This window comes from Perissodus microlepis, chromosome 11 (assembly GCF_051167445.1).
Source record: "Perissodus microlepis isolate ML-2025 ecotype Zambia chromosome 11, ASM5116744v1, whole genome shotgun sequence".
NCBI lineage: Eukaryota > Metazoa > Chordata > Actinopteri > Cichliformes > Cichlidae > Perissodus > Perissodus microlepis.
In genome coordinates, this window is record NC_140471.1 from 35,547,861 (window position 1) to 35,572,255 (window position 24,395).

General features: G+C 43.5%; 1 protein-coding gene across 1 annotated transcript; it reads right to left on the minus strand.

Moving 5' to 3' along the window:
* Positions 1 to 804: 804 nt before the first annotated feature.
* Positions 805 to 11,867, minus strand: LOC146378410 (methyltransferase-like protein 27). Its single transcript, XM_084944485.1, has 5 exons — positions 11,666 to 11,867; positions 7,540 to 7,668; positions 7,003 to 7,138; positions 2,707 to 2,799; positions 805 to 1,059 (listed from the first exon to the last, which is right to left on the minus strand). The coding sequence occupies exons 1-5, from the start codon at positions 11,780 to 11,782 to the stop codon at positions 821 to 823; spliced, it is 714 nt and encodes a 237-aa protein (XP_084800611.1). The 5' UTR covers positions 11,783 to 11,867; the 3' UTR covers positions 805 to 820.
* Between the last annotated feature and the right edge of the window lie 12,528 nt (positions 11,868 to 24,395).

The window sequence follows — 24,395 nt, forward strand, 5'->3', positions numbered from 1 at the left end:
ACACACCCCAGATAGTCACTCTGAGTGCCCGCGTCACTCAGAGTACCTCTGGCAACGTGGGAAGCTAAAACAGGTAGCTTGTGGAGCACGTGGAGATCACACACCTTCCTCATCTTTGTGCTACTGCATTCAGAGCGGAGTGTTTCTGAAGGAGCTGAAGACAACTTGTTGCCTAGATTAAGCTGGTGGGAATTGCACGTCTCACAAGGTACTGAGTTTATTTATTTATTTTTTGCTCGTTGAGTGAAGAACTTCCGGTTGGGAGATCGTTTTGGATTTATACTGGAGCAATACAGGCCTGCAATGTAGGGTTTATCTCTGCCGGCTTTAGGTTTAGTTTGGGACTATAATTGTTTTATCACTGGTGGTTTACACTGTATGTGTGGAGATTCTGTGTACAGTGGGTAAATTGCTGTGTGTGTTCTTTGGTTTGCCTGAATACTGAAATCTGCCATTTTATTATTTTGTTTTCATTGTTTGGTAAATTAAAGGAGGGTTGCAATGCTCTACTTTACATGGTGTATGACATGATTTACTGCACTATAGACACTAGTGTTCATTTTCGCGTGTAGTGCTACTGTTAAGGAATAAGCTTCATTGATCCCAGAAACAAAAGAGAAGTTAATTTAAAAATATCGTACGAGAGTACACTAGAAAAAGAACCCAAAGCCCATTTATTTAATGGTATTGAGTAAATGAGGGCTACATATACATCGCCAACAAACAACAATAACCATCCAAGGCACCCTGTACTCTAACGCTAACGCCAGCACAAGCTCGACGAATATGTAAGCTCACATTTTTGGCTCCACTCCCAATTTTACAGCTTATTAAGAGACTTCCTGTACAGGTACATGGTTCCCTGGAGGAATTCCTCCCTTTTATCATCCTTGCTTTTATCATTATAAACATCCATCATGTATCTGTGCATCTCTTTGGTATCGACAGGGCTCCACAGGCCCTCCTCCACCAGCAGCTGCAGTTCACGCTCCATAGATGTTTTGTATTTGTTTCCAGACTCGGACTTTGGGTCCACTCTGGACATGCAGACGTAGCCCCCTGAAGGAGAAAAAAACAACAAAACCACAACAATTTATGACCTTTTTCGTTTTTTTGAAAAACAGAAAGTTTCCTCAGGTTTGCTGGACACTGTAGGATGTGCTCCAACGTCAGGAGAGCGTCAGGAGAGCATGAGTCCTCTGCCACATGCTGTCACATATTGTGTGTTTTTATTCATCTGAGGTCCCATTTACTGTCATTTGAAGACCCAACAACAACCAGATTATTTTATATATATATATATATATATATATATATATATATATATATATATATATATATATATATATATCCTTAGCAGGTGTGTGGTGGTCTGTCTAAAAATCTCCAAAAGTTGATTCTGTTCATCTGGACGTAGCGTTTTGTGGGAGAAACGTCATCATCCAGGTGACTTCTTCAGTCTCAGCTGACTGCAGGTTTCAATCTTATAAACAGGACATTTGCATAATGACTGAAACCAGCCCGCTGAAGGAACAATGGGCTGGGAGGTCAGTTCCTTCATTATGATTATGCAAATTCTCATGACCATTGATCAGCAACGCATACAGATCAGTACTTAAAGGTCTGACTCTCATCATCCACTGGAGGATAAACTGGGTGTCATCAGTGAGTAAATGTGGTTATCTCGGCTGGACGTTTGTCAAAATTGGGAAGGCGCCAAAAGAAAGCTCCAGCCGATCCAGGAGAGAAGGACAACCGCTGCCTAAGCAAAAACCTGTAGTGATGTGTCAGCAGTATCGGAGCAGCTGAGATGCATTTTTTTAAAACACCGGGTCTCTGTGGCTTTTAAACACCAAAACACGCTACGCCAAAAACTGGTCCACCCCAAGGATCGGGTCCCCCGACACAAACAGAGTAACATAGTGTACGCTGTTAAGTGCCAGGATTTATACATCGGGGAAACCAAACAACCTCTGGCGAAGAGGATGGCACAACACAGAAGAGCCACCTCGTCAGGCCAGGACTCTGCAGTCTATTTACACCTACAGGTCAGTGGACACTGTTTCAATGATGAGGATGTAACATCCTGGACAGGGAGGAACGCTGGTTTGAGGGCGGAGTCAAGGAGGCCATTTACGTGAAAAGGGAAAGACCATCTCTGAATCGAGGAGGGGCCTAAGGTACATCTGTCACCATCTTACAATGCTGTGATTGCAGCCATTCCCCAACTCTCTGTGAATGGGACTCATGGTTATTGATCAATGGTTGTTGATCAATGGTTATTGATCAATGGTCATGACAATTTGCATAATTAAGATTAAGGAACTGCCCTCCCAGCCCATTGTTCCTTCAGTGGGCTGGTTTCAGTCATTATGCAAATGTACTGTTTATAAGATTGAAACCTGCAGTCAGCTGAGACTGAAGAAGTCACTTGGATGATGATGATGATGATGAGTGACGAAACGTTTCTCCCACTGAAAACGTCCAGATGAACAGACTCAACCTTTGGAGATTTACTTACCTGGATGATTGAGATGCATCAAGACGTCTTCCAAAAATCACATCACAGCATTGATTATGTTATTATTGAAAGCTAAAGAAGAGTCTGAGTTCATCACATCAGATAAATGGTTTTAGATTAAATGGAAAAAAAAATATCTCACTCAGATTAACATCAGTTTGTTTGTTTGAAAGTTGGTTGGTTACCTGGTTTAGTAGCTTTGCAGAGCTCCCTGATAACGCTGACCGGCACGTAATCATCACGTAAAGCACCAGTAATGATCACCACATCAAACCCACCTGAAACCAGAAGCAGACCAGGAGGGAGAGGAGTTAGTAAAAGGAGTTACTTAGAGTTGTTAGTTAGAGAGGAGTTAGTTACAGAGGAGTTAGAGGAGTTAGTTGTTTTGGGGTGAAAAGTTGGCATTGTCACGTTGTGGGTTTTTCTACGTTTTGGTTCCTCTTTTGTTTTGCACTTCTTTCTCGTGTAATGTTCTCGTGTTCCTTCCTCTATCGTGTCTTTAGAGCAGGGGTGCTCACACTTTTTCCGCATGTGAGCTACTTATAAAATGACCAAGTCAAAATGATCTACCCACTACAAAAATCCAAAACATATACTTATTTATAAATATATTGAGGATTCTTTATATCTACAACGTATATACATGCATAACCGCAATATCCAATATTTCACAACACAATTAACAATGTAAATTTTTTGTCATTACCTGAGTTTACTCTGATGACTTGCACTGAATTGAATCAGCCAGGGATGCATAGTCCGGACAGTAGCTGCGGACGGCCAGCCTCAAACACACTTCCAAATGTTCATCAGTCATGGTGGAACGGTACTTGGACTTAATGATCTTCATGTGGGAAAATGATGACTCACATAAATAAGTGGAGCCGAATAATGCAGTCAAAGAGGCAGCACATTTCCTCATGTTGGGGTACTTTACTTCTGTGAGTAAGTTCCAGAACTGTCCATGATCTCTGGACTTCAGCTCAATGTCGGCTTGTAGTGTCAAAATCTCATCTTCCACTCCAGAAGAGTTCAGGTGAAATAGTTTTGCAATTTTTGATGCGAGTGAATCGACCTCAGCATCTTCCCGAAAAGGATAGCACATGAAGGTAGCGACTGGCTCGAGCAAAGAAAAGTCTTGAAAGCGTTTGTCAAACTCTGACAGACAATTGTCAATCTGCTCTGTGTAGCGTGCACTGTCAAGTTGCAAACAGGCCATCCCTTGCATCTCCAGCTCTGACGCCAGGTTTTGAAAGTTTATCAAATCATGGCGCTGCAGCTTTAAAGAGAGATGTTGCATCTTTCGTTTGAAAGCATTAACTGAGCTGATCATGTTGATCACTGTTTTGTTTTTTCCTTGCAGCTGTAGATTAAGGTCATTCAACATGTTTGTCAGATCGGTTAAAAATGCTAAGTCTAACAGCCACTGACCGTCATTAAGTTGCATGTATTCTGCTTGTCCAGCTACACGGAAAAACTCCTTAATCTCCGGACAGAGCTCTCGAAATCTTTGCAGGAATTTCCCTCGACTAAGCCACCTCACGTCAGTGTGTAGCAACAACTCAGAGTGGTCGCAGTCAGCCTTCTCCAGATGTGCACGAAATAACCGTCTTTGAATGAGATCTGGCGCGAATAGAACAGGCGATCTTCGTTGCAACATTCATGATCTCCTTCATGTTGAGCATTTTAGCGCATAACGCTTGTTGGTGGATTATGCAATGGTAATTTAGGAAGTCCGGGAAAGCATCGTCCTGCCTGCACTTGGCAATAAATCCATTCAAGCGGCCAACCATTGCGGGTGCTCCATCTGTGGTAATAGACACCAATTTGTACACTGGGAGCTGGGTTTTCTCGATAAAGTTTTTGAACGACTGAAATATGTCCTCTCCTCGCGTCTGTTCTTTCATGGGCAGGACTGTTAATAGCTCTTCTTTTGCAGTGATATCAGTAAACACCATACGAATGAAAATGCACACCTGGGCTGTGTCACTCACGTCCGTAGATTCGTCCAACTGCAGTGAGAAACACTGGCAATCTCCGATGTCCTTCCAAAGTTGCTGGGTTAAATCCTCCGCCATGGCTTCACAGCGCCGTGTAACTGTACTTCTTGACAGCTGGAGAGCTTTGATCGAAGATGTTATTTCTGCCTTATTTTTAAAGTCTCGGAACAATGAGTCAGCTGCTTCAACGAATGCCTCTTTTACCATCTCTCCATCTTGAAAAGACTTCTTGTTTTTAACGATGATGTGACTCACCCGGAACGATGCTTCGGTGGCAGCTTTCGCTTTTGAAGTTTGTTGTGTGAAAAATGACTGCTGTCTGGACAACTGGGATTTTAGTTTATTCACCTTTTTCTTTCTTAGCTCGCTTTTCGGCGGGAATGTAGTGTCGTATTTTCCGTGAACAGTTCGAAAATGCCGCTCCACATTTCCCTTCTTTGGCATTGCGATGGTAGCCTGGCAGATGAGGCAAACGCACTTCGAAAATGACATCGTGAAAAAAAAGTCCTCCTCCCATTCCGTATGAAAGTGATACGTTTTTGTCTTCTTACTTGGTCCAGCTCCCTCACTCATTTTTAACCCTTTCTTAGGTTTAAGAGAAAAAACCGAGAGCTAAAAATTCGAGTTAACTCGCTGACTAGCTTGTCAGTTTTACTACACTTCGCGCCGCTGTTTGCGCATGCGCAGCGACCTAAGCGTCAGAAAAAATCTGATGTCATCTGACTGGCTTCCCTGTATCAATCAAGTGACGGGATGGATGATAGGCTGGCATCTATTTTTTTTAATGCCATGCGATCTACCAATACTACCTTTGCGATCGACGTATTGAGCACCCCTGCTTTAGAGTAAAGCCTCCTGTGTTCCTCTGTAAGTGTTTTTAGTTTTAATCTTCATCTCATGGATAGTTTCCTGTTTTACTCTGTGAGGTTTTTTCATGTCTTGTTTTTGCTTTTACTGTTTGTCTTCCCTCTTTTTTTTCTTCTCTTTTTGATCCGTGATGCGCTGCAGTTTCAGACCATTGTTGACATAAATATATTTTCAGCATCTAACTAATCAATATCCTCAATAAAAGTATTTCTTATATTTATAAAATTAAATAGGTAGCAAAAGTTTTGACTACATCAGCATTAGCACCGCCCCCTGACTTTGACGGGTGGGGTTGACAGATAAAATAAATTCATATTGAGCTGTGGCAAACGAGTTATCAAATACTTAATAGTTAAGTAATTAACTATCTTTTAAAGTAAAAAAAAAAAAAAAAAATTTAAGTTATTAATGACCAGTTTCATTACTTATGTACAGTGTTGGTCAAGTTACTTGAAAAAAAGTAATCAGTAACTAATTACTGATTACTTCCCCCAAAAAGTAATCCCGTTACTTTACTGATTACTTATTTCCAAAAGTAATTAATTACTTAGTTACTTTTTAAAAACACGATTTACAACCTGAATAGGTGATAAAGCGATAGATCTTTCAGCCCAGTTCTACTTTTTCTGCATAATCCATCATACAAAATGTAATCAAATGGAAAAGTCTCTTTTTAAAACTTGTTTTATTAGTTTTAATCTTTTAACTTTATGCATCAAGCAAAAATTTAATTATATGCAACATTCACTGACTGGAAGAAATTTGTTTAATATTTAAACCTATTTTCTGCACATTCCAGCACATAAAATAATTTGTTTTTTTGTGTTTACACTCAGTCTTTCAAATAGATGCAAGTAAAACACAGCAGGAAATAAATAAAGTCACAGACTAGCGGTCCTGTTGCTCTATTTTCACCTGTAAAGCAGGAGTGGGGCAGGCGGAGGTTTACCCTGGTGCAGGTGTGGCGCAGCGGTCAGTGGAAGAATCCGCGAGTTTCTCTGTGTGTTTCCCATCACGTCGTAGCTACTCGGTGCTTTCTCTGAAGTTTAGGGTTTTTTTCGCTGTAAAAAGAAGTTTTCTTCCCACGCACAACGGACGCTGATGTTTTTGTCACTTTTTATGGAATCAAACTCAAAGTAAGGTCAGTACTTCCACGCTTTAAACGCTGCACGCTCATACTCTCTCCGCACTCGATATATGATCCATTGTTGATCTGCGCACAGCTGTTGTCACGAACGTCGCACTCGCTTACGTCACTGTCATGAGACATTCTCGCAAAAAATCACGGTTTTAGTAACGCAGTAACGCAGCGTTCCTACGGGAAAGTAACGGTAATCTAATTACCGTTTTTGCAATAGTAATCCCTTACTTTACTCGTTACTTGAAAAAAGTAATTGGATTACAGTAACGCGTTACTGCCCATCTCTGCTTATGTATTTATTTAGTTTTTTTATTTTGGCACTTTCAGTCCCCCATATTCTATAAAACCTCAGGTGTTGTTATTCTCAATTGTGTTGTTTTACTATCAGCTGGCGGTGCTGTCTTCTTGTCTGTGGTGCTAATGTGTCTGTCGGGTTATCTGCTTTGTTAGCTCAGAGTGTGAGTGTGATGTACCAGTCTGTGCAGGCAGTGGGTCTGTTCCCAGTAAGGCCAGTTTGAGCTCCCGATAAAGGCCACTCTTAGCAGCTTGTTCCAGCATGCCCTTACTACCATCCACTCCCACAAAGTGTTTGAAGCCGAGGTCAAACATCTAAATACAGAGAAAAGACGATCAGTTCTGAGCCCGTTCCATGAACTCTGGATGTTCGTCTGAGGATGAATTTCACAGATTTTGAATAACTGCTGAAATTTCCCACTTTCAAAAAGAATCACATGTAAGATGGTAAGTTCATGTTTGCATTTACTATTTTACAAAACTGATTTGGGATTCATTAAAATGTTGTTGTTGTTTTGTGTTTTTCCATAATTAGATCAATCTGAACATGTCCTCACGTGTGATTCATAAAAATGCTGACCACAGTAAAACTTCCTGAATCCCATTTGTGACATCAGCATTTTAAACATCTATAGGTCTCAAATCAGCTCAGAGTGACGGCTCCTTCCAGTTATTGGAAGGTGCCACCTTCCAGAGTTTTCCAGTTATTGGTTCACCAGTTTTGCAGCCAGTCCAGATCCGCAGGCCACATCGAGAACCTGAGCATCTCCACGACTTCCACAGAAGTGGTCGTTCAGAAAATCCACGGCCAGCTGTGGTGCTCTGTACTTCATTGTCTCCGAATCCTGTCAACATAAAGCAGCGGAAAAAACAAAGTATTCTTATTGGCTGTTGGGATTTAGGCTGTCCATTGCTGTTTTTGTCACACCCACATGTTTCAGATCATCAAACAAATGTGAACATTAGACAAACCGAGTAAACTGAAAATTTTTATTGATGATTTCATTTATTAGAGGAAAAACTTCCCAAATCTCCCTGCAATAATTGTCCCATAAATAATAACTAGTTGTGCCACACTTGGCGACAAGACCTGAAGTCAAGTGTTTGTGTTATCCTGCAACGAGTCTTTCACGTGTCTGCGGAGGAGCTCTGCTCACTCTTCTTTACAGAATTATTTGAATTTCCAGAATTTCCAATTGTTTTCCAGCATGAGCAGCCTCTTAACGGCAATGCTCTGCTTGCTTTTTTCTTGTGACCTCTTGTGACATCATAACCATCTTCCTCAGTTTTCACGCGCTGCTCTCCTCCCTGAGTGCGTCCTGTCCTGCTCTCTTTCCTCTTTCCTGTGGGACAGATGTCGCTCTCCCTCACGTATTCTATGAAGCGTTTACATTTGGCCCTCAGAGTGTCTCCACTAAATCAGATCTGATGGTGAATGTTCGGTGTTCATCGGGTCAGCTGTGCCACACAGAGTTTAGGTTTCAACGGCTCAATCTTCTGTAATAATGAAACTCTCCTCTGGATCGATCCTCCGTCGTCGGGGCTTTGTAACGCACCATGTCCCCTCTGATTTAAACTGCCACACTGTTTTCAGAGAGAAATAAGTTACACTTTATTATTTCGTTCTGTGAAGATAAGTTGGCCGTCCGACTGCGGTCTGGAGTGTGTCTGAAATGTAACATTCCAACTTCCCCCTTAGTGTGTTTGTTGGGCAGCTTAGATAATGTCACTACAGAAAAGAATATAGCCCATATGGTTTTCACTGCCCTATGCATAGCCAAGAAAACAGTCCTCATGAACTGGAAAAATAAAAATAATCTTAATTCTAACCAATATAGAAATTATCTATTAGATTACATTAGTCTTGATACAGCCTCTGCCACCACATCAGATCAATTGCTCTGGGCTCCTTTGATCAGCTCCATCACCTAGTGGGGGTGGGGGGTCGTAGTTTGGTCCCGTCTTCATTGTTGTGATTGGTGTGGGGGTAGGGACAGGCTTAGGGCGTCGGGGGGTTCCCCGGAGGCATCTTTCTTGGGGGGCTCAACCCGGGGTAGCGGTCATGGCCAATTAGGGGCTCTGTTGGCTCTCAGGTGACGGTTTCCTCGTGGCTGCGTGCAGCGGGGCTAGGGGAGGGTCTGTGCTGACGGACGTGGGTTACTGACCTGGTAGCCTGGCTGCCCCTGGGTGGGTCCGGGATGGGCGTGAGGTTCTGGGGGCGCTCCGTCTCTGGGCTGGGGCCCTGGCCAGGCCTCGGGGGCTTGGGTCCTGGTTGGTGTGTTGCCGGGGTTGTGGGTGGGTGGGTGGGGGCCTGGCCCTGGCGCAGGGTGCCGCCGGTGCGTCGAGCCACCTGGGGGGCTCTTCAACTGGTGAGGGAGGTTGTCACATCTTGCAGGAGCTTTCCTCTCTTCAGGAACTCTCTCTGCAGGAGGGGGAGATACAGGAGAGGTGGAGGAAGATCTCAGCCTGGGCGTCTATTGTCTTGTGTAGTCTGGAAGATGAGTGGATGACGGGGTAGATGCAGCTTTCTCTGTGGTGGGGTTGGGTGGACTGTCCCGGGCTCTGTGGGGCCGGGCGGTGCTGCTGCACTGGGCCCCGGTCTGGATGGGCCTGGGCCCCGGTCTGGATGGGCCTGGGCCCCCTTTCCCTGGCGGGTCGCGGAGTATGGGGGTGCCTACTGGGGTCAGCGGGGGAGCTGGCCCCAGGGAGGGGTCACTTGCCCCTCCCTTCCTTCCCTCCCCATCTCCAGCTGCCTCCCTCTTCCCGCTCCACCACAACCACCCACACATGCAGGGCCTTGGAGTAGGGGTGTGTCACCAGGGTGCAGAGGAGGCTACCCTCTGTCCCCTTCTGGCTGCCTCTGCCTCAATTTTATCCCACAACTTAGACATTCACATTACTCACACTCTCATTACACATACATATAGGATCTTGGGGGTGGGCACGCTACACGGATTCCAAAAGACCATCAGGGTGTACACCTCACCCCTGGCGTCGTTGCCCACCTCTCACTTTTAAATACACGTAGACACTGAGGGCTAGCAGGAGGGGCTATGCGCTTACCTGCTGCTCTCTGGCAGGTAGCTCCATGCCCTCCTGGGTTTTAAATGCACCTTAGAACACACATGCATCAACACTACAATGAGCGGGTGGAGGGAGGTTTGGAGTCTTCTCACACCCCCGTTCTCTGTGGCCTGCTGGAGCGGGGGGGCTAGAAGGAGGAGTTGGCCGTCCGACTGCGGTCTGGAGTGTGGGGCCACCCTGCTGCTGCGGAGTCGGGGCGGTCTGCCTCTCCCCACCGCAGGGAAAAGGGTTACACCACCTGGGTCTGGGTGCAGTTCCCCCCTCCAGGGGCAAGGGTACCTAGACCCGGTTCGTAGAGTACGCTTGGGGAGTGTGATCTTGTGTACAGCGTCTCTTTATGTCTGTCTCCACGTTGGTTGAGTGTGGAGTAAGTGCATATGAGAGCATGAGGGTGGGAATGGATGTTTGTATCTGTGTGTGCCTGTATGTCTGTGTCTATATGTCAGGTTGGGTATCAGATGCCACCTCTCTGGTTACATCTCAGGCCCTCCAAGGTATGGAGGCCTATCTCCCCCCACCACCACTTCCCCTGCCAGTGGCGGACTCCCTCAGACATCGGTGCGTTGGTGGTTCTTTGTGTCTGGGGATGGGCGTCCAGGTACACACCGGCTCACTCCTTGGCGGCTGCTTATCGGGGCCTGGAGCCTGGGGCTCGCTCGGGCCACTTCGGGGGTGGGGTGCCCTCGACCTCTCAGCCTGGGGCTCGGTCACTCAGGCACAGCTGGCTGCCGGCGGAGCTCACGGGCACGTCACTGCAACCCCCCCTGGCTTCTGCTCCGCGGCTGCTGAGTGACCCCTCATCTGGGACTCTCCTCAGCTCTTTCTGGGACAGTGGTGCGGCTGCCCCTCTGTTGGTCTTCCTTGGTCTCTTGTGTTCTGGGGGCCTCTGGATGTCTGGAGTTTTGATCTCCTCCATACCTGCTTCATGCCCTGGAGGACGGGGCTGTGGCCCCCCCACACCCTCTAGCAGATCATTACATGAAGGAACCTTTTAAAAAAACAAGCGCGTCCATGCTCACAGGTGTACACACGGGTGCTCACACACACAAACTACACCCTTTTTGGCTCCTACCTCAAAGCACACTGTGCGCTGTCGATCTTACGTGCTGCACAATAATGTTTAATAGTTAGTATTTACTGTCATATTCCCATATATCATTGTGATGCTGTTTATTCTATTACTCTTGTTCTCTTCTGCTTGTTTTCTTTTTTCTTTCTCAACAGGTGATCCAGGTGATCGATAGATGGATTTTTTTTTTTTTTCTGCCCATTCTGTTGGTTTTTGTTTTTTGCCCTTGTCCCTCTTCTCAGCTGTTTCTCTTTCCCTCTTTCTTTCCCCCAGTCAAGTCTGTCCCGTATTCAGCAAGTGAAAATAAAATAAACAATAAAAGGTGAATCAAATGGACCATTACGGCAAGGCTGGGATGGTCAATTTGGTAAAGTAAATCCGTTGGGCATCTTTCTTTGCCTTTAGACAATAATTCTGATGGCAAAAGAGCCAAACGGGACAGGCAAAAAAAAGAAAAGGAAAAAAAAGCAGGAGAAAATCTCAGGTCCAATCTGAAAGTTTTCGGGGTTTTTTGTTTTTTTGCTTGAGGTCAGGGCGGAAACATTCTGATTATTTGAGAAGAAACAAAGAAGAAACGGTAAGAACTGGTCTTCACTGCCAGACTGAGTCCAAAGACCAGTTAAAGCGCGTTTGATATTTATTTATTGGTTCACACAGAGTCAGCCCAGGAGGCCTTTCTTTCTCCTCACCTGTTCGTACGTCTCAGCCCAGCTGTTGTAAAAATCCGTAGTCTGCTGCGGATCGAAGCCTTTGCAGGACTGAAACAAGACCCTCATATCGTCCACAGTTCTTCTGGAGCCCGACATGATGAGGAGCTGAGCTCAGACCTGGAGAGAGTGCAGCGGACTCACTAACACGTAGAGACCCGACTAACCTGACTGTGCCCGCCGGGCAGGTATGCACCACAAGTATCTTCGACACAGACAGGCTGCGTTGGTTTTAGCTGACTGCAGGAGAAAAATAAATGTTTAAGGTAAAGTATCACGACGGTTGATAGCTGTGGGTTTTTGTTAATTACAGCGATCGATAAAACGAATGATTCTCCGAGTCGGAGGCTGCAGTCCAAGCTGTTTAAAGGGATGACATCACTCATAAAAACATAAAACCATTTATTTTCTGAACACATGCACATTCCAGGGTTTGGGCTGCTGTGACTTCACATCTGAAAGAATACGAAGCATAAATGAAATGGATTCCTGAGTCTTTCTGCCTCTCATGGTGTAATGTAAAAAAGACCAAACATGGCAGCTCCTTTAAACTCGATGAGGATAAGAGTGAGCGGCTTCTAACAGATGAACAATGAGGTGACACTGAAAACGAACTAATCGTTTGTCTGTTCTTCTGATATGTGTTTCCTTCAGGTGACGATCACTAAATGATTGCTCTCTTCAGATACTTTGTTACAGTTAAACACAGTCAGATTTTCTCTGACCTGACTGATGCTCTCTTCACATCTGTCAGACATTCAGTCGCCTACAGATGTGAGACTGTAACTTCTCATCCTGCTTGGTTTCATTGTAATTTATGAAATAGTTACGAGTTCTAACTCTTTTTAAAACGTGGACACTGATGTTACAGACATGAATTTACTTTACTTACTTTAGTGAAGAGCAGTTTTACACAGCCTACTCGTACTTTGTTGAAGTGTTTGTGCTACTTTTGACTTTTACTCTGCTAATTTGAATCCAAATGTTATACTTTGTCATTTAAAGCTTTATTTTATTCTTATTTTGCTGATCTTCAAGTCACAACACATCACAATCACCTGCCAGTTTGTTACTCATGTAAATAACCTGTGACTCACACGTTACAACCGACTCAAGCCAAGTTCAAACCCAGCAAAACAGTTTTTGTTGGCAGGTATTTCAGAAACTGTTGATCTGCTGTAATGTTCCCACAGTCAGGCCTGTCAAAACCTGAAAAAACCTGAAGGGAAGCCAGTATAGGAGAAATATGCTCTCTTTCTACTTACAACATGTGCTCAGCTCGGGTAACTAACGCTATGCTGTCTGATAAGGTAAGAACAGACACGGACATGTTAATGCACGTGGGTTTGACAGTTTATTTCCAGCAAAACGTGCAGAACATTTTCATGCTTTCGAGCAGGTGTGACATTGTACAAGTACAGTGTCCCCAATTCGACAAAAACAAACCAATGGAGGCCCAGTAGAGTGCAATCAGAGTTTATTAAGAACACACGTGTGGGAAGAAGTACACAGCATCACATCTGCGGACTTCTTCTGCCAAAAATACACAGAGAATGGTTTATATCAGCGGTCTCCAACCTTTTTTGCGCCACGGACCGGTTTATGCCCGACAATATTTTCACAGACCGGCCTTTAAGGTGTCGCGGATAAATACAACAAAATAAAACTAGTACCGGTACCGAAAAAAAGAAGGTTTATTCATAACACACGTGAAAAGACCAAGGAAAACCGAGTAAACGATAAAAACGATAACAAAATAATGCTGAAAACCGATAAAAACCCTGAAAACTATACATTTCACACCTGAGCCTCAACTCTCGCAGCCCGGTACCAAACGACTCACGGACCGGTACCGGTCCGAGGCCCGGGGATTGGGGACCGCTGGTTTATATAACGTCAGGCTTAAACGCCCCTTCACGTGTTCTAATAACATATTTTGTATTTCTAAGAACATCATTTGCATTTTGTGCAGACAATGAGCAATTTTGAGAGCTAAGGTCAGACACAGAAGTTCCTCTTTCTAACATCTTTTCCCAAATATGGTGATGATTTCAGGCCCTGGAAGTGGACTTGTCCCCCTGTTGACCCATCTTCTGTCATCTGTTACTAAGCAAACTCAAATGCCACAGGCTACAACAAGAAGCTGAATACATTCAGGCCTTCACTCAAGCTTTTCTAGATTATATGTACTATATGTTTTTGTAAGCGTGTATGCAGTTTTAACCTTCTGTTGCTCTAAGTCACCTACAATAGATTGCCTGGACATTCGCGCCAAACAAAGCTTGAGACCTTCGATTGACTGAGCAGAACACACTTCTTTAATGAGCACAAAATGCCATGTGTATAAAATGGTCTTAGCTGTAGCTGTAATAAAAGGTTAATGTAAAGCCAGCAGGTTTTAATAAACATCTTAATGCAGTATCAATGCTATAGATTATATCATTAATGATGCAGAGTATATTGTAGCCATACAATAATTACCTGTTCCTGTTGTGGAATTAAAGAAAGTTTAATCCACAGATCATGTAATGATAGTGAAGACAGCTAGAAGAACATCAGTGAATAAAATTCATCAATATGAGAATAAATCAAATCGAAACCTTGTCAGGCTACATTCAGCACAAGTGGGGACAAAGAACAAGGGGACAAGCTCTATTTTAAGATTAAGGGATAAATTCATTCAGCCTATGAACGCCAGCCAATAAAAATAAGGAAACGTTTAGACCGTGTCACAGTCTTCCTCCACAGAGTATCCAGGAGGCTCTGTTGGACCCACTCTGTGGAAAATCTTCCCATCAGGCTGCGTCTTCCACGTCAGCTTCACCTCCTCCGTGATCCCTTCCTCCCCCAGCTTCACCTTCAGCTGAAACACAGTTTTCATATATCAACAGAAGCTCCTCACTGACTGGTCGAGGTGAATGAAGTTTTTATCGCTATAAAGTGCGACTGATTCATGATGACAGGTCTGGCTGCAGTTCTTTGATGTCCACCACATGCTCGTTGATAATTTACAAAAATAAAGTTAAAAAGTAAGATTTTGTTTATATAGTAGATCCCATGATAAATATCACAACCAGCAGCAATAAAGGCCCCAAAACAAAACCTGGCGGTACACCGCAGGAAGGTGAAGGACCTGCGTACAGAGCCAAACATCATTCAGGCAGAGAAGCGCTCCAAAACAGACCCTGATCCACCCGACTGATATCTCAGCCTTTCAAGGATAACACGATGGTCAGCAGTATCAAATTCTAAAATGAGGGCAATATGAAACTGTGTAATGTTGAGATTGATCTGTAACTGCAAAGAAAAGAAGGGTCAAGGACTTTATCAGGGACCAGTGAAAATATTCATAGCGAGCACACGGAGAATAAATGGAAAAAATAATACGTTTAGACTCAGAGATATCAAATCTACGGAAGCCCGTTTCCGCCACTACAAAAAAAGTATCAATAACTCGAAATTTCGAGTGATTAACTTTAAATTTCGACTTACTTCAAAACTTTGAGTTAATAAAGTTTCACTGCCGATCAGTAATCTACGTGAATGACGTCATTTCCTTGTCAGCCGGAAGCTGAAGCCCTCAGCTGCAGCCAGTCATGAATGCAAACATTGCTGATTATTTTCATCGTGGCTTCACAAATGATGAAATCCCTGTGCTATTAGCTGAATCACATGGCGTTACTATCAGCAAACTCTCGAATGCGCTAATTTGTTGCGATCCGGTTTTGAGTGCGTAGATTACTGATTGGCAGCGCTAACTCAAAATTTTGAGAAAAGGAAGTCAAAATTTCAAGTTACTGTTCTCGAAATTTCGAGTTATGGATTTTTTTTAGTGGCAGAAACGGGCTTCCATACAAACCCTATAGCTAAAAGAAAAATTCCCTTTTTCCAGGTCTCAGCAGCTTCTTAGTAGGCTGTATTGTGAGATACTTTCAGATTTACCCGGTAACTAAAGCAGGCAGCATGGTGGTGCAGCGCTTGCAGTTTCACTTCACAGCATAAGATCGTGGGTTTGAATCCATGGACTGGTCTTCGTGTGCTCTCTGGAGCTCCATTCATTTGATATTTTATTTTTTAATTGGATTCTGTAGCTGCAGGAATGCGACTTCCTGTACCTGCATTTATTATTACAGTTATTATAACTGTGCGCTCACTGAGTCAGGGCATCGCGTGACCTCTGACCTGCTGCAGGATGGATTCTTGCACTGTCGGGTCGCTCAGGTCTGCAGATCCCACCCTCAGCTGAACCTTCACGTTGTACTTCACATTGTGCGTCACGTTGTATGTCATGTTCTTCTCTGCGGGCTTGACATCTGCAGTGAAATAAGAAGTCATCAGACCAGGAAGATCATACTCTGAGGAAGCAGTGATGAAGGACCCACCTTGGTAACAGAGGAACTCATGATTCTTGTTACAGTCTTCACCGGACCAGGAAGCTGATGACGTTTCCATTAAGGCACAGTCCTTACCATCTTTAGGCTCCCCAGATTTCCAGTTTGTGTACGTGGCATTGCTTCCATCTAACCACCCCCACGATGTTTTGTACAAACCAATCCAAGCAGTTTGGGTGTTTAGAATGTTTAACAGCATCAGAGCAGCGATCTTGATGTTGTCCTGCACTGTGTTGATGCTTATCAGGTCTGTGTATTTCTCCCTGCAGTAAGACTGAGCAGCAGACCAATTCATTGGTGTCTAAACCAGGATTTGATCATGTGTTGCACCTGAACAAGGAAAAAACAGACAGATTCACACCAGTGACTGTTTTTTAGAGACAGTCCTGATGCTTATGTTCTTTTCTGTTTGCAGTACTTTCACTTGTGATGTTTTTAAGTGCAGCATCTTGCATGAGTATAGACTTTGTTTGATGCGGATGTTGGTGAATTTAAAAATAACTCACCACTGTAACAGATGAAATGATTCTGAACTGTACAATCTCTGGTAGACCAGAACCCAGACTGAGATATTATGACACACTGTCCCGTCCCTGGCTCATTCCAGGCCCATTTCCTGAACCAGGATGACTGAACCAGGCCTGTTTGAGACCATTTCCACATGTTCCTGAAGAGTCCGATCCAAAAGTGTCCATCTGATGCTGCCTGCTGGGCTTCCGAGTTATTGGCCGGTCCCTGGATGTTAGCGAGGTCGGTGTACGTCTGTCTGCAGTTTTGGAAAGCTTCATACCAGTTCAGTGATTGACTGACGTAGTGGAGCTGCACAGGCTGAAGATCACAGACCACCACACAACCTGAGCAATGACACAGGAAACAGTCAAATGATTCTCTGTAGATTAAAAAATCAAAAAGGTGCTCGAACCTTTTAAAATGTTGTTTGTTTGTCATTATAAAGTCACATGAAATGCAAAGTTACAAACAGGACTCTCAGTCTCGACTTGAGGCGACTGTTGTGATTCGGTGCCTTCTACATGAAATATCATCTGTGCATCATTTAATCATATGGACCACCTCGAGTACCCACTCGGTGATTGAGGCCTAAAGATTTGAGGACAGAATCGCTGATTTGACATTGAACTTCTCCGTATAACAAAGTATTCTAGAGTGAAACTTGAGTCATGCAAGAGGACAATGGTCCCATCACAGCAGCATCTCTAACAGAGTGGCTGAAAAAAGAGAATCAGCGTGCTGCAATGTTCACTCTGACCTCACCCACTCTGAAACGCTGTGGTGGGAGCTTCAGAGAGCTCAGCATGAACAAATGGCTTCAAGCCTCAATGATACAAAACTGATAGAAAAATGTTTGGTCTAAAAAACAGTGATAATTATAACCTGATCCAAAATGTTTTTTAATGTATTTATCATAATCATGTCTTGATGCTCAATCATCCAGGTAGGGAAATCCCAAAAAGTTGATTCTGTTCATCTGGATGTTTTCAGCGGGAGAAACGTTTCATCATCATCAGCTGACTGCAGGTCTCCAACCTTATAACCAGTACATTTACATAATGACTGAAACCAGCCAACTGAGGGAACAATGGGCTGGGACGTCAGCTCCCTGATCATTAATATCCAAATAGTCATGACCATTTGTTATGACCCAGCTCGAAATGACCGTAACAAGAGCGGGGTGTCGCGTGACTTCCCACGCCCAAACAGACACAGCCACAGCATCGGACTTTTAACAATGGTTTATTGACGACCAGAGATGGGCAGTAACGCGTTACTTTAATCTGATTACTTTTTTCAGGTAACGAGTAAAGTAAGGGATTACTATTGCAAAAACGGTAATTAGATTACCGTTACTTTCCCGTAGGAACGCTGCGTTACTGCGTTACTAAAACCGTGATTTTTTTGCAAGAATGTCTCATGACAGTGACGTAAGCGAGCGCAACGTTCGTGACAACAGCTGTGTGCAGATCAACAATGGATCATATATCGAGTGCGGGAGAGAGTAAGCGTGCAGCGTTTAAAGCGTGGAAGTACTGACCTTACTTTGAGTTTGATTCCATAAAAAGTGACAAAAACATTAGTGTCCGTTGTGCGTGGGAAGAAAACTTCTTTTTACAGCGAAAAACCCCTAAACTTCCGAGCAAGCATCGAGTAGCTACGACGTAATGGGAAACTCACAGAGAAACTCGCGGATTCTTCCACTGACCGCGGCACACCTGCACCAGGGCAAACCTCCGCCTATGCCACTCCTGCTTTACAGGTGAAAATAGAGCAACAGGACCGCTAGTCTTTGATGTTATTTATTTTCTGCTGTGTTTTACTTGCATCTATTTGAAAGACTGAGTGTAAACACACAAAAAAAATATATTTTATGTGCTGGAATGTGCAGAAAATAAGTTTAAATGTTAAACAAATTTCTTCCAGTCAGAGAATGTTGCATATAATTAAATTTTTGCTTGATGCATAAAGTTAAAAGGTTAAAACTAATAAAACAAGTTTTAAAAAGAGACTTTTCCATTTGATTACATTTTGTATGATGGATTATGTAGAAAAAGTAGAACTGGGCTGAAAGATCTGTCACTTTATCACCTATTCAGGTTGTAAATCGTGTTTTTAAAAAGTAACTAAGTAACTAAGTAATTAATTACTTTTGAAAATAAGTAATCAGTAAAGTAACGGGATTACTTTTTTGGGGGAGTAATCGGTAATTAGTTACTGATTACTTTTTTCAAGTAACTTGACCAACACTGTTGACGACAATGGCACTCAAGGTAGTGGGAGTGTATAATTTCGGGGTGAGCTAAGGCCAACACAACAAACAAAACTCAACCTAGGCTTCGGTTCCCCTCTGACCTGTTTAAGGAAAAGAAAAGAAAGAAATAACAGTCTGACCTCCCTGGTCTAAAAACATAGGAGAAAAGAAGGCTTCCCAAAATAAGCCCCCTCCTCGACTCAGAGACGGTCTTTACATAAATGGCCTCCTTGACTGAAGAAGTCACTTGGATGAGTGACGAAATGTTTTTCCTACTGAAGACGCGTCAAGATAAATTTTATATAATTATGTTCCTGTGAATTTGAACTAAGCAGAACAAGCTATGGGTGTGGTCCGCTTTATTTTGAAATCATGTCCTAGCAGCGTGTGCTAGGACATGTGCAACTTTACTTTGTCCCAGGGTTTAGTTGGTAGGTGAACAGGAGGCAGATGCTACAGTCATGGTACAACATCGTGACTTCAACAGTTCTTTGATGGAATAATTTCACAGACCTGAGAGCAGCAGGAGGATCACTCCACGTCCGATCATGACTGAGAGCTGAAAGACCGTGAAGATGTCGTCATTAATATCATTTGCAGCAGATCACGAAAGCAGCAGCATCAGAGCAGACTCAGACTCCAAAATATAATTACACAGAGCTTTACTGAAACAAAGCCTGGAGTTTGAATCTTTACTTAGAATATATTACTTTTTATTAAAATGTTTACTTAGCCCATGTAGGAGGTACATTTTTAGACAAGTTACTACAGTCAGTGCAGTCAGCAGCCTCACCTGAGATGCAAAGTAATGTAACTGCAGGTTCAGAGTAAACTGCACAGACGTCAGTATCACAAAAAGAAGGATGGATACAAAAAATCTTTCTTTTCATCATTAGCACAAAGTTTTCAAAAGTCCACAGAGCTCAGAGAGGAACAGAAACGTGATGTAAGTGGGCAATGTTCTTATCAGGGACATGTTGTCAAGGTCTGCACGGGCACACAGTGAAGAGTGGACCCAAATGCAGACAAATTAAACGTGAAGACAGAACTGGATACTAACGAAAAGCGAGCTGTTTAATTAGGCTGATGAAACAAAACAAAGGGGCAAAGGTGAAACAACATGAAACTAAACAATAATCTAAGCTGGCAGAGCTAACGTAAAGCAAACAGACATGAAAACCTGGACACGAGGAAAGTGGAACACAGACAGATATGGGAAGATTAACGGACAATCCGACAAAGACTGAATGACAGCTAAACCATAGGAAAGGAAACACACGGGGAGCACAGCTGGGACGAATGAACATAACGGCAAGACAGGAGGAAGCGAGCTGAACACGCTGAACATGGGACATGAGACTGTCAAAATAAAACAGGAAGTGCAGAGAAGCAGACCTGAGACGCACAGGCTTGACATAACCTCAGGGAAATAGAAACGGAGATCGAGCACGGACATAACTAAGAAACAAATACAGAGAACATGACAGCAGGGAGACACACATGACAGATATAACGACACGAAGGGAGACAAAGACAGCACTGAGACACACAAAGGGAGACTTAAACACAGGGGACGTGACAAAGTGGGGAAGAAAACACAAGGACATAAACAGAGACACACAGAGAGGGACACAAAGGACAAAGACACAAGCGGAGCCTAATAACAAAGAACTGGTCATAAGCAAGCTGAGAGACGTAGTAAGAGTGAACTCAGAAATAACCAGTTAAACAAAAATAATCCTAATAATACACAACAGAAAAGTCAGTGACGCTCTGCCAGATTAGCTACATGATAAAACAATAATAAACATGTAAAGGTATCATCTCTGTCCAGTGAGCTTCTGTTGAGGTTTATTCATGAGAGCAATGACGTACCTCAGACGAGGAGCTGCAGGCGGGCTGATGGACTGAACGCTCAAAATTCTCCATCTGATATAAATCTGATGTTTCTGCCTCCTCCCACATCAACATGAAGCATGTAAAACCAGATGAAGTGTGAGTAATCGTTCATTAGAGTCCATTTGTTTAGAAGATGACATATTCAACCTCGCTGCAGATGCAAACGGGTTGTTAATTACAGCTAAATGAGGTCATAAGTGTCCGTCCGTGAAACAAAGACAGAGCTCGTGCGCAACAAGCAGGATGTCGAGGAGTTTCCCTCAGTTTCTCTCAGTTTTCCTTCAGTTTTCCCTCAGTTTCCCTCAGTTTTCCTTCAGTTTTCCCTCAGTTTTCCTTCAGTTTCCCTCAGTTTCTCTCAGTTTTCCTTCAGTTTTCCCTCAGTTTTCCTTCAGTTTCCCTCAGTTTCCCTCAGTTTTCCTTCAGTTTTCCCTCAGTTTTCCTTCAGTTTCCCTCAGTTTCTCTCAGTTTTCCTTCAGTTTTCCCTCAGTTTTCCTTCAGTTTCCCTCAGTTTCTCTCAGTTTTCCTTCAGTTTTCCCTCAGTTTTCCTTCAGTTTCCCTCAGTTTCCCTCAGTTTCTCTGTTTTCCTTCAGTTTTCCCTCAGTTTCCCTCAGTTTTCCTTCAGTTTTCCCTCAGTTTTCCTTCAGTTTCCCTCAGTTTCTCTCAGTTTTCCTTCAGTTTTCCCTCAGTTTCCCTCAGTTTCTCTCAGTTTTCCTTCAGTTTTCCCTCAGTTTTCCTTCAGTTTCCCTCAGTTTCCCTCAGTTTCTCTCAGTTTTCCTTCAGTTTTCCCTCAGTTTCCCTCAGTTTCCCTCAGTTTTCCTTCAGTTTTCCTTCAGTTTTAAGTCTCAGACTTGTCCCTTTACCAAACCTTTATCCAAACGTCACATTTTCCGTGTTTCTTCTGCATTGTTTGTCTTTAAAGACGGACACGCTTGAAAACATTGGTGTCTTCATTTGAATTGGAAGCAGCATTTTGTGTGTTTGCCTTTTGTGTTTGCATAGATGTTAGAGACTTTCTGCCTGACAACTTCAGGGTTATTTGAGTAATGTTGTAATTAAGATAATTCCCGTGAAGGCTTTACGCATCATCTAAACAAATCTGTGATGAGCAGGATGAAGACACAACCTGAGACATTTAAATCCTAATCATAAAAACATCCTAATGGCTGAATGGCTCATTCACTTCATTCATTGATGTTGGAGCAGTCATTTGTTTTCCAACATTTTAGTGTTGCTGCATCTCCTCGTGTTGTATTCGAAAACTGCAGATATAAAATTTTCATGCATCATTTGCTTTGCATGCGTTTTATGCAAACATGGTTTTCTGTGTAAAAAGCAAAGTTTCACTCCAACGATGAAATCAACCTGACATTTTACTAAATGAAAAAGAAGAAGAAGTGACATCAGAAATATTTGCTCATGTTGAATTTGATACCAGCAACACATTACGTCCAAAATAAATCAATAAATACAAATAAAAGTTTCCCGATGTCTGATGACACGTCGCCCGTCCTCAGGCCTGATGGATTGATCCAACACTCCATGTAATACACTACTGTGTGTGTGTGTGTGTGTGTGTGTGTCATGGATTGATTTGTGCCCACTTCAGTGCTCTGACTGACTTTGTGTGACATCAAAGTAAAATGCACGAAAGAGTCAAAAGAGTTCAGACTAAATATGTAAACACAGAAAAACAAAAACAGACTCTTCTAAAGACTCAAGACTTCCATCTCTCCGGGTTTCTCATTTAAAGGCCTGGAGACCAAATATAAACATTTTATAGGAATAGCATTTTTCTTCTGATTGTTTTTTAATCATGTGTTTTGTTAAAGTTTGGGACGTCCCAGCATCACGTTTGTGTTCGCAGCGCCGTGATAGCGGTCGCATGGTGTAAATCCTTAAATGATCAGGCAGCATGCTGGCATTTTGTGGACAAAAAGCTTCCCTACAAGAAAAAGGAAAGAAAAGAGACACATTACAATCAATAAATTGATCAAACAGGAGAGGCACTGCTCTTCTGAGGCTGCGTGACAGATGAGTGAAACGCTCTCACAGCCTCTTCTCAGCAGCTTTGTCTCATAAAGGAGGAAAAAAAACTACTAACAATGCTAACATTTTCTTTTTGATGCACTGATGCAGCTGAAAGAAGCTTAGTTTATTACATCTATATTGGTTCTGGAGTCTGAGATGACCGTGACTTATAATCCTGCAGCTTCTACTTTGAGATGAGAGACGAGACTATTGTTCATCTCACAGACCGCATCCACGAGGATCTCCAGAAACGGCCCCCGTTCTCCTTAATTTTTGGAAGAGGTGAAATAGTTACGGCCTGGGGCGATGCTGTCTCCGTGTGTTCACATCTGGTTTGGAGAGAAGTCACGACAGGGCGCAGTAACCCCAGCATTTCAGGAAAACAGAGCATAAAGTTTACGCCTGTTTTGACGGCTGTCAGTGAGGTTGTAGCAGAAACCTTGATTTGTGGTGACAGTCGAGCCGACGGCAGAGATTAGCGTGGCGGACAGACAAACTGAGTGTGACGCACGTTTGGGTAAACTGTTTCATCTTTCTGGTGACTGGAAGATAAACTTATCTCTCATCAGAGCGGGGATAGCGCAGGTCAGTAGGTGGAGTGGTTACCTCATGATCGGAAGGTCGGGGGTTCGACTCCACTGAACGGCTACCCTGAGGTACCCCTGAGCAAGGTACCGTCCCTACACTGCTCCCTGGGCGCTGCATTGGTGGCTGCCCACTGCTTCACTGGTGAATGGGTTCAATGCAGAGGAGTCATATCCCTACGGGGGACTAACACACACACATACACACACACACACAGTGGGTCAGAGCCCTGACTGTGCCCCTCAAGTAGCTCCACTCACTCGACCTCCACGGCACTGTGCAGCGTGCTTCCTGATGGTCTAAGTAGAACCTGTCTGGTGTGATCAGTGAACGACCCAAAGGTCGTGTGCTGTCCTGTGTCGGGCTGAATGAAAGGCTCCATATTGGTCTCAGTGTTCAGATAAACTCAAACGGACGAGTTATGTTTCACATGTGTGACCATGACAGAGACGTTGTCTCTATTCTGTGTTTGCAGGCCCTCGGGCTCAAATACATGCAGGCTGCTGCCACACTGTTTGACACCTTTGATAAGGAAAAATAAACCAGTTTATTTCCAGTGCAATACTTCAGTTACCAGTCAAATCAAACAGTGATGACCAGTGCATGATCACATCCCCAGTTCATATACTTCAACAATCACCTTAGGTCAAAGCACTACTGTCAAACATACCTGTAGACACAAAATGCTGCGACTGTATATGATGCGAACATAAAGAAGCACGAGCACAAATATTCTTCTCACGCTGTTTGTCTGCTGTGTCAGTCTCAGATACCAGGATTCATGTAGATGTGCTGTACTGTGATTAGAATATTTACCCATGTTTCTCGCTTTATTTGCAAACACAAAACTGCCTGATTGAGTTTATTTATATCAACATTCACAAATGGGAGAACTTTATGAGAGCTGCTGTAACCAGCTGTGCGACAGCATTATTTACTCTCGCTGCTGAAGGAGGGAATAAAGGAAGCATCCAAGCTCCTTTCCTAAACTCTCATCATGACCGCCATGCAGCTGCTTCGGGGTCACTTCACACAGGTGGAAACC

Bases quoted from the DNA above. Each gene is read 5' to 3' on its own strand.
- LOC146378410 (XM_084944485.1), bottom strand. From the start codon at position 11,782: ATGTCGGGCTCCAGAAGAACTGTGGACGATATGAGGGTCTTGTTTCAG. The intron at 7,669-11,665 runs GTGAGGAGAAAG...TTATGTTGACAG, and splicing joins GGGCTGAGACGTACGAACAG to GATTCGGAGACAATGAAGTA. The intron at 7,139-7,539 runs GTGAACCAATAA...CTCTGTATTTAG, and splicing joins CTGGACTGGCTGCAAAACTG to ATGTTTGACCTCGGCTTCAA.